General features: G+C 36.1%; 1 protein-coding gene across 2 annotated transcripts in view; it reads right to left on the bottom strand.

The window, feature by feature from the left end:
- Positions 1-10737: 10737 nt before the first annotated feature.
- Positions 10738-11263, bottom strand: part of LOC145688184 (prolyl 3-hydroxylase OGFOD1-like) — a 64611-nt gene continuing 64085 nt past the window's right edge. For both annotated transcript variants that reach the window (XM_081762047.1, XM_081762048.1), the window contains exon 10: positions 10738-11263. In XM_081762047.1, the coding sequence (XP_081618173.1) occupies positions 11123-11263 (141 nt within the window). In that variant the 3' untranslated portion in view covers positions 10738-11122.

The following is an 11263-nucleotide window of genomic DNA, read 5'->3' as shown; positions in this document are numbered from 1 at the left end:
CGGTTCAGGAGATTTAGAGTCACAAACATAGTGATTTTCAATTTTATATATATATAGAATACGTATAATTCTGAATTAAAAATAGTGAGTGTTAAATGGATTTCAGTTATCTCCAGTACACTCAAAGAAATAAGAGATTTTCCATCTCAAAAAACACGTTTGGCTACATTGCACACACACAAGGGAAAGAGCTTCAGAAAGTACTGCAAAATACGTGTCATACTGGTTGTAGCTTTATATATTTCCCCTCCAATTAGGTAATACAGAATGGATTGTGTGTGCCTTTCGTATCCCTTCCTCTCTGCCTCTGGCTGTTTGGGAAAATAATGGTGTTTGTTTTTTGTTTTCCATTGGATTTATCGTTGCATTTTCAAAGAACCAGCTTCTTCCAGTAACTTATAAAGTATGTTAACACAAGAAAGACAATGTACACTCATCTCCAAAATGGTTGTCGCATATCTATAACTGTCTTCTTGTAAGAATATAATTTGATAATGGTTTTGCAGGGTACTTTTAATACTGATACTGTGTGTATAATCGAAAAATGTATATTTGTGGTAATTTCATAGGAAAAGAATTATAAATTCGAAAATTAGAGAGTAAAACAAAATGTTGCTAAATGGCCAAGAAAGTTTTATTTTCGTTTTATTGTTCTTATTTACAGCTCTTTTGACATGAAATTTTCTACATACATGTCTTTCCCGATTATACACATACTAACATTATAAGAAATACCGGGTGAATTCGTTATCAAATGATATTCCTACAACAACATTTATAGACATGCGACAATAATTTTGGAATGAAAAAAAAATGAAATCTTTTTAAGTTTTACGTCCCACGGTTATGCCGGTTAGGCTAAAGGAGACGGTGATGATGAGAGATGAGTGAAATGGTGGAATGAAGAAAGTGGGAGGAAACGGGAGAACCCCGAGAAAACCCACGAGCGCGGTGTTTGTCCACCACAAAGTTCACTTGGCGGGGGCAATTTTGGAATGAGTGTGCCTGGTTAACGAATGCTATGAAGTAATAAAGCTAATCTTTTCTCATATGATTGAAGAAGTAGATGCTTTCGAGTTTCGTAGTTTGATCATTCTGGATGCAATCCTCGTTGAAAACTTTGATTTGCTTTCCTCTACATTTTCTTTCTTACATACATATATAGGGTGTTTCATAACAACACCGACAACGTTTGAGAGGTGATTCCTGATACCAAGATAAGACAAGAGTATAGACCAACCTACGTGCACAAATGCTTCCTTTTGAAGTTATAGGCTGCCGAAAACATGAACTTTAAAGGTCCACAGTTCCAAAACTATGGGACTGTCAAGGTCAAGACTTCACTTAGGAAATAGTATGTACCCTATCCAAAGATCCGTGTTTCAGAATCCTGCCGTACTTCCGCAACAATTTTTATAGAGGTAGTTGGTGAGTACTTCAAATCAAATGCCTGTAGCCAAACTCCCTTTACAAAAACTGTTGCGTGAGTATCACAGGATTCTGAACCATGTATTTTTGGATAGCGCACATATTAGTTCCTAAGTGAAGTTCTGACCCGACTGAGGTAGGTCCCATAATTTTGGAGCTATGGACCTTTAAAGTTAATATTTTCATGTTTTCGGAAGCCTATCTATCTATTAAAATGCTACAGTACCAATTAAGAGCGACCGAGCTCTAACCTATAACCTTAGGTTTCAAACCTTTGATTTACAGTTATTTGTGACTTCACGTTTATAACAAAGAGAAATATTTTTTTTAAAAAAGTGTACTTTAAATAAATTACCTAAAGAAATATTTTTCAGAAAATTTTTATCCTTTTAAATTATTGTTCAAAAACCTTTGCCTTTAATAAGCCTTCTCCGAAATAAATGCAAATGAATTGTGCTGCCATCTTTGGAGCTCTTTTAAACTACGTGTATATATTTATGGCCAATCCTTTCGACAATGAGATCTCGGAAACTACAGGCTCTAGAAAGATGACGTTTTCACTGATCGATTGCAAATTTTATGTAGATTGTCCAGTTCTAATTGAATATTTAAAAAACATGGCCACTGTTTCTTTATTACATTTTTACGGGTACATTGGAAGTGTTGAAATTAAAAAAAAACTAAAGCATCACAACCTAAGCATTATACATTCCAACACCACACTGTTGTATATAGGGGTTGTATATGTCTCAGGAGTTTATTTCATGGCCAAATAATAATGGAAAAGGAAGGATAACCATTTCTCCAGTCTAAGATGAACCTTTTTTTGGGAGTGTTTTGCCCAATGAACACCATATATAACTGACATTATAATTAATTGTGTATGTAATGTATTTGCTTATTACATACTGCATGCAAGAATAAAGAAAACACTGGTCATACATGAATTAGAAACTCCACCCGGAAGCAGGCTCAAATCTTGCAAACGGTGCGAGATATTGAGAAAAATAATCGAAAAAAGTCTCCCCTTTATGATACCCCTTGGCTTTTTTTTTTTTTTAATCAATACGTCTTTCACTTGTGTCTGTAAAGGGACATGTACAGATGTTGTAAGGAATGATAAGGAGATTTATGCTCATATGCGAATGATGCGCTGTGTAGAGAGCGCAGGTTCAGCTAGTAACTCTGAAAGGAGGCATTTGTGCACCTAGGTTTGTCTATACTTTTTTGTCTTATCTTCGTGTCAGGAATCACCTCCCAAACGTTGTCGGTGTGGTTCTGAAACACCCTATATATATATATATATATATATATATATATATATATATATATATATTAATTAAAACTTCTAAAAACGTCAGACGTCTGGGCTATTGGTGGAAGTATATAAGGAAGAATAACACGTCAGTGTGCAGTGAGCAGACAGTCAAAGCGTAAAATGGGTGACATTTCTAATTTCCAAAGACATGCCAGACCGAGAAAATCATTTATATTTTCGTTGGGATCCCATATGATGACCCCACATCACTCTAGAAGCACACTGGTAGGCCTAGGAACGCACGGAAACATGCGTTGGGATCAATGTCCTGACCACACATCATTTAATTAAAACCATTCTCTTAGGACTAGAAATTCAATAACTTTCGCGTTAGGGGTGGATGTGGTGACCATACATCACTTAATAAAAAGCTGTCCGTTTATACCAAGAAACCCCATTAACAATCCGTTCGGGTCCATGTGCTGACCACATATCAATTGTATAGAGGCCCACTCACGGTCCATGGTTTGCGCAAACAAGGCTGTTTGTGCAAACAGTTTGACCTGTGTGGCGATGTATGAACTGTTTGCGCAAACGTTTGTGCAAACATTTTCCACATCGAACTCGTTCGAAAATTGTTTACACGAACATGATGTTTGCGCAAACACGTGGACCGTGTATGGGCATGTTTGTGCAAACACGAGCTTTATTTCCGAGTAGGAAGCCTAGTGAACAGACGCTTATTTCTTGCGCTATGGCGTCACTGAATAGGAATCAAGAATTCTGGCGAGAATTTATTGACCTTTATCGAAATTCACCTGAACTGTGGAAGGTAAAGAGTGAAGATTATAAAAACAGGAATTTGAAAAATGCGGCATATGAGAAGTTATTGCAGATTTCAGATGAGAAACGACATTGCCTTGAGTTGGCTTCACACGGCTTCCAATTGGCATTGAGCGGTGTTGACAGTTCGCGACAAGCAGTTATGCACGCTATCTTCTCGCGCTACTGCGAATCTTGACAATATCACAGGCGCTACTTAGAAATATTGTACTAGCACATTAACTGCTCACTTTACCAAGTAGAGAAAAGAATTACGAACAAATACGTGAAAACTACTTCTTTCTATGTCAACTGGTTGTCATGATAGACGCTTTGAAAGGTTTCCATATAAAACAATTAGTAAAACGAGCGTTGAGTCCCGCGTCTAATTTCCAGTGGATTTTGTTTCGATTTGCAAATAGAACTCACAACTTTTATTACAGGATAATCAGGGGTGTAGCCCTCAAGTTGTTCTAGGAGAACATTACTTTCAGGGGGAGGCAAGCTTTTCACCTATTAAAAGCAGAACAAATTACCTTTCACAACATGAAAGCATTTTAACTTACCATACATACATACATACTATATATATTATATTTTCACAATGCTTCCTTATCAAAAGACGGATCGTGACAGTACTGAAGTTACAAACCGGAGTGTAAAAGATGAATCAATAAGCTATTCATAAGAAAATAAATGCTGTTTATAGCAGTCTGTTTATCTGACTTTGTGTTTATGTAGGTTAAAATATTAAAGAGGAAAAAAAAAACGAAAAAATATTAACTCCGATATTATTATGCAATAATATAGTAGTGAGTTCACAGTGCACCCAGTTAGGGAAATGAGAATATAAAGCATATGATTAATTTTAGTTGATTCAATTAGGTATAGAAACCGTATTGATGATGATTGATTTTTTTTTTTAATTTTCATATTTTATTATAGAGTCCTTCATTTGCATTAACTGTTAAATAAGTTTATTCAACATATACCAGACGAACCTCATTTTGGAGCTGGAAATAGTTCGGAAAGACAGAGCCCCCTTTTCCCCCGTGGCTACATACCTTTGCAATCTTTGCCATCGTCGTAAGAATAAAGCATGGGAAGTTTGTAATTTGTTTTGAAATTTACTTCAAGATAGACCCTTTCTTATTCGACAGAAGGAACGCAGTATGTTTTCTTTTTTTTTTTTTTTTTTTTTTTTTTTTTTTTTTTTTTTTTTTTTTTTTTTTTCTTTCACGTTCCACTGCCTTATGTGAGACTTTTAACACCCTCTTTTCTCCTCTATAAGGGAATCAAAAGCATCAGGCGTCTGAATGGTGTCATAAATTATCGTAACCCAAAACAAACTCGAGCATATCGAGTTGCTAAGTTTTATTTTCTGTCTTCCTTTTTTTATTTTTCTTTCAAGTGCTACGAAGTCAAGCTCGAAGAATTATTTTTTGTGTTTACAGTTTTTGGAACCCATAAAAATAAATTTACAAGAGTCAGATTCAGACAAAGACGAAATATTAACTGACATAGATGATAGTGAAAGTAGTGTTGAAGACAAGTGTTTAGCATTTTCACTGGAAAAGTTAACATGTAAGTAATTTAGTTGCTATATATACTTCTAGGATGCACAGTCAAAATTCTTGAGTTTGCTGGAATAGTACATTTACATTGCGAATAATGTTGCCAATGTATGTGTCATAATCAACCACTCTTTCATCCACACCCTCTTCTTTCTTTTTGGTTTCGCGGGTATTTCCGCTTCCAAAGCACAAGCAATTATTATCGCTAAACAAGCTGCTTCAGTGGACATGCTTACGCGATTAAGCTCAAAATTGAACTGAAGTTTGTGCAAACAGTTGTATCGTGTATGGCCGAGTGTTTGCGCAAACCGTGGACCGTGTGTGGGCCTCTTAAACGTCTAGAATGACCAGAAATCCAGTAACAATGTGCTGACAAAACATCACTCAAACGCCGTCTGGTAGGCTTAGAAACCCTAGGAACAACCGCGTTGGGGGTCAATGTGATCATCATACATCACTCAGCTTAAAGTAGTTTGGTAGACCATAGTTCGGGGCTGTAATACCAAGGAATTTTATTATTAGTAGTAAGTTAAGTACAGCGTGATTGAAGTGAAGTACGTATACTAAACGCAATGTTAACTTGAGAGCCGCATCACAAGCGCATTAGTACATGTCGGCGCGCGAACCTTTTCACAGGGAAGCCTTTGAATGTGTGTGTGTGTATTTTGGTTTGGCTCTCAATCGCCAGGGTTTCAACTGGCGCTGCTCTGGGTTTCAGTTGATATGGCAGAGCGGTGATTTCTCGTCCTTTTCCTGCCGCTTACGAAAAATATGTTTCTTGGTCTATTTGTTTTAATAATTCATGAAGACACGACAATAATAATAAATGTATTGAAAATTCGCACGTCATGTATTTGCAATCCTCACAATTAAAACCTTAGAGCATGAAAACTATTTTGCTTATTTATTTCAATTGATTAAGGTAAGAAAGGATAAGAAATGAAGTTATTCTCATATGTATACCTGGAAAAAGTCAATCATAAACAGAAACATACCAGCAGCAACCTTCCCACACAATAAATTAAAAATACAATTTTTTTCTCAAAGCACAGCAACTCTACATTGGCACTGAGTAAACCAGCAGCGAACCGGCAACAATCATATCAACAATTTCTTCAATAGTTTTGTCTGCATATTTTTCTCTTAATCGAGCGTACACATTGATGACAATTTACTTTGCTTGACTTTAAAGAGGTTTCCCTTCCTCGTGTTCGCGATAATACTGAGATGATGATAATTCTGATTTATTCATATTTTCAACTTTGCGCTTAACACTCTCCATGGTGTCAGTTTCAGTACACCCACGTACCCACTCTAATGCACGTGCGAAGACGATATTTGGCAGAGCAGTGTTACTCTCTGCACAAAAATTGCAGAAGTTACATGTGAGTCCCGTTCTTTCTTTTGTTTCATTTATCAACAGGCAAAGAAGTTTCTTAAGGGATAGCTACTCTATTTAATTTATACATCATATAAAAATATTAAGCCATTTCTTATCCATTGTGGACGGTTTCTAACATTGATCAATTAACTAATTTTACTGGTCCTCTGTTTTTGATAGATTTTTCAAGTTTATAATCTTGCAACACTTGCAAGAGACTCGCATCTTAGCTGCCGGCTTTTCACTCCTTTCTTTCATTCTCTCTTTCCGATTCTGAGTCGTGACGTCATTTTCATAACCCGTTACTAATAAATCTAGTGCCTTTTATTTTAAATATTGTTTCTGTATTGGCATTTTTATATACTTGAACACAATTAGCTCTTTGAATTGATCTCCTAAGTAATGTTTTACGTGTGTAACGTGAAGAACTATGTAATGTGCGCGGAGTCGCCTGAATTGAAGCTGAGTATCTCGGCTATCAGGATAAGGTCGCGGCGAGTATAAGTGAAGTACGATTATGCCCTTTAGGCTAAGGGAAACTATGATTAAGGCAAGTGAATAATAGTAGAATCGGTGGAATGAGAATGTGGGAGGAAACCAGAATATCTCGAGAAATACCACGATGGTGTCCACCACAAACTAACTTAGCCGACGATCGAACTAGAGACCCCACGCCCGAGAGGTAACAGCTCTACCAGAGAGCCATCGTGCCCCCTCCCCCATAGCGAGTAGAATCTAGGAGCATGCGCACATGAAGCATTGGTTGAGTTGATTTTAGTTTAAAGTCCCTTTCAGCAGCGAGGCTATATGAGACGTGGACCTACTGATTAACGTGGAATCCGAACCACATGAGCTCCCGCCGGGAATCGAACCCGGGTCTCCCACGCCAAAGGCGCGTACGCTAACCGCTTAGCCACGGAGGAGCTCTAATGAAGCATTGGATTTAAATTTGCTATAGATATGTATTTTCATGTCGTGCTGCGAAAGAGAGGGATGGAAAGAGTGTCAACTGCATAGGAGTAGTGTTGCCAATAGCAGATTTACTATTTTGAGCGTGTAGGCTTACGCCAAAGGAAGAACTATAAATTCCGCCAGTGTACAATACGAAATGATTAAATCAGTACGTTGTCAAAATTTGATTTAAAACATACATTTTTTTAAAAAAATAACCATTCGATTTTAATGAATCAACCCTGGACACATCCCATATATAAGGATCAAGGGTTTGATGAAATTAGTCACACTATCCAGTGAGTATTGGCCCAGTGCATACGCTGATGTTCAAATTTACCAGCAGCTTTCGTGAACTCATACGCACTTTCAAAACGAACCTCTTTGCGAAGTATATTACATTACAATGAAAACACAGAAGCTCAAATACGAGTAACAGTACTCAAAAATCCTTCCCTTTGCGTGATTAGCTACCTTCACTTCATGCAGGACAAGGAAATCCGATAAAAATCGAAACTAATCGGAAAGAAAACAGAAAAAGGTTAGAATTCTGAGAGCATCGAAAATGAATATCATTGGATTATTGATCCGACTGCATCTAGTGTATGTTCCACCAATATAATACTCCATTGCACAAGCAAAAGCAGAATATATTGCGCACAAGTAGACAAGTTTGTTACACGTCATTAATGGAAAATCCCGATAAGTTTCTAAGTATGAAGTTGTCAAAAAACCAATCATTTCATCCACATCTGGGATTATCTTAGAATTTTCCCTTTAAATGTTTATAGAATCTCATTCTTCCAAATTCCATGACTTAACAGAATTTAATGACTTTCCGGTTTTCTCACATTTTCTCGGTTATCCAAGTTTGTGGCCACCCTGATACAATAAAAGCAACTAAGGCAAGAATAGCACAAAACTTAGAAAAAATAAAATTACCCGATGGGATTCGAAACAGATTCAAAAGCACTCAATCCCAAAAAAGAAAAATAAATGAAATCTTTGAGTTTTACGTCCCACGGTTATGCCGGTTAGGCTAAAGGAGACGGTGATGATGAGAGATGAGTGAAATGGTGGAATGAAGAAAGTGGGAGGAAACGGGAGAACCCCAAGAAAACCCACGAGCACGGTGTTTGTCCACCACAAAGTTCACTTGGCGGGGGCTGGGATCGAACCCGGGACCCCAAGCACCAGAGGTGAACGCTCGACCACTGAGCCACCGCACCCCCAATCCCAAAAAAGAGAGAACACGTATGGTTATCCAAACAACTTTATAGACTTTTGTATTATTTAACCAACTCGTTAACTCCACTTTTTTTTTTTTTTTTTTAATGATTCTGTTTTTAGTCGAAAAGCGTATTTCTTTGACTACAACGAAGTTTTCTACATTTACCGAGTAGTATTTTCCTTTAAAAAAAATAAAATAAAATAAAATAAAAAGCAACAAAAGATGAGCTAAGCATCTCGAACAGCGAACTCTGAGGTGTATTCGTTTTTCTCCTTATTACTTCCCCTTCGAATGCGTTATTGCCAAAATATCTATTTTAAGGGACTTAAAAGAAAAACACCCGCAAAATTATATTTGGAGGAATGCACAAAGACAATTATTAATTGGAATGTGGAAGGAATCTCTCACTATCATGTGAAATCGCAATTATTAATTTTTTATGATGGAGTACCAATATGTATAACATCAAAATATATTTAATAATGTATCTACTCATTTAAAAGCGACCAATAATTTCTTTCTTGAAACTGATTGGTGAAAAATGGTGTAAAACTTGTACAAAATGCTAGAAAAAGTTATTAGATAAACATGGAATATATTTCCATGCTTCTTTCTATAAAATGTTTCCTCAAAACAACGTCTTTCTAGATTATTTTAACCTACGCATGACTTAATTTCATTGAATACTTATCTTCATTTACTGAATCATCACTGGATACTTACTTCGAGTTGGATTTTACGGAATCTAGTGCCTGGACATCTGATATATCTTTCTATCCTGGAAATTGATGCATTTGACTATCAGATTTTGGAAGCTGAAGAACTCGATTGCCATTACTTACTCTCTTAGGGATTGTTGATAAAATACTAGTTTCTTGCCTATCTTAACGTTTAAGTCACCTATGATAATTTTCATGTTATACTTCGGAAACTTATCTTTTTTAAACGTTATCTTCAATACCATATTGTACTTCCTTAAAGCTTATACATTTACAGTACTCATCATATTACCCTCTTACAGTTTGGTGTATGACAATATATTACGTGTATTTACGAACTCAATCTATGTTGATAAGACACTTTTTAATCAATAACCCTATCCTTCGACTATGCACATCATTCCCCTGTAGAAAAATGTACACTTTCCTAATGTGAAACTATTATTTTTGGTGCACCTAACCATTTGAGATGCTACATGAAGCTAAGACTCTTCTTTTACTGAATATTTAAAGATGTTTTGTTTTGTACCAGGTTGTGGGTTTTCACTTTCTAACTTCTTTGTTCTTAAAATGTCTTTAAAAACTTCCAGTAAAATTTATGTTTTACTGCTACATTAAGACGTAAACAACTGATTTAAAGAAGTCAATTTAAACTTAATCTCCATTCGGAATGAACACCTGCACCTGTTTTGGTCAGCGGATACATCGTACCTAACAGAGATATTGAGTCAAACCAATCAACCTTTCTTATGTCCGTCAGTGCACCATAGCGTAGTGTAGACCCGCGTATATCAGTATCGTAAGGTGTGCTGTTTAAGTTTGAGAGTTCCACCTACTAGCACAGAATAATACGATGAGTCGCCTACCAACAAACTTTTAGATTTTATGTCTCATCAACCACCCTGTTGCACAATCCAGAGTTTTGTCAAATAGAAACTGAAAATATACTATACGTCAGAAAATGAAACTGAAGGAAGCGAAATTTGTGGAATTACTTTCACAACACACAAAAGTGACTGTTTAACCATGTCGGTTCCGGCGTTCCCCACTGGGGACATAAAAGTATGACGAAATTATTACTCCTTTACAACTTTGAAATCAGACTGGCAAAATTTAAAACTGTTTACAGGGGATGATCATAGATGGATCATCCCTTGTACACAGTTTTCAATGTTGCCAGTCTGATCAAAAAGTTGTAAAGAAGTAATAATTACGTCATATTTTATGTCCTTTGTGTAGGAAGCCGGGACTGACATGGTTAATTCAATAATGCACTATTTAAAAGAAATTTACGAAAAAGCGTGAAAAATAACTTCTACATATTGCAGTTATCCGAGTCAGTGAAAGTGGATTAAAAGAAAGAAAAATATTAATTATTTTTAAAAAGTTAAAACTGTTTATTCTGAAATACGGTACAAGTTTTTCGTAAACTTATAAACTTTTAAAAAATTAACACCTCCCGCTGGAGCATAAGCTTCCTTTTGGGAACAATTTTAAAGCTTTTACAGTTTTACTAGCTGGGACAATGTATGTAAAAAATATATATATTTAAACAATGAATCAAGAATACCATAAAATAGGTCTTCGAAGTATGAATCAAGAAAATGACAAAAAAGATAAAAACTGAACAAAGAATCAGAAGTATAAAAAATTTACTATGCTTGAAACAAAGTAGGTATATAGCTGTCCCTGCTAGCATTAATATCACAGACAAAAGGCTTAATAATTTATCTGGTATGTGACCAGATAAATCACTAACTAGATCTTCTCAAAGAATCTTCCGAAATACTCGAAGTAGCTTCCCTGAAAACGATGGTTTACGTACTTCGTAAACCGTGCACAATCTTTCTCCTTGAAAACCAAACTCATGGCGTTTGGTTGTGGTGTAACGACTAGCAA

The sequence above is a fragment of the Thermobia domestica genome, chromosome 6, assembly GCF_964235325.1.
Source record: "Thermobia domestica chromosome 6, izTheDome1.hap1.1, whole genome shotgun sequence".
NCBI classification, from domain to species: Eukaryota; Metazoa; Arthropoda; class Insecta; order Zygentoma; family Lepismatidae; genus Thermobia; species Thermobia domestica.
This window is presented reverse-complemented; position numbering and strand designations above follow the sequence as displayed.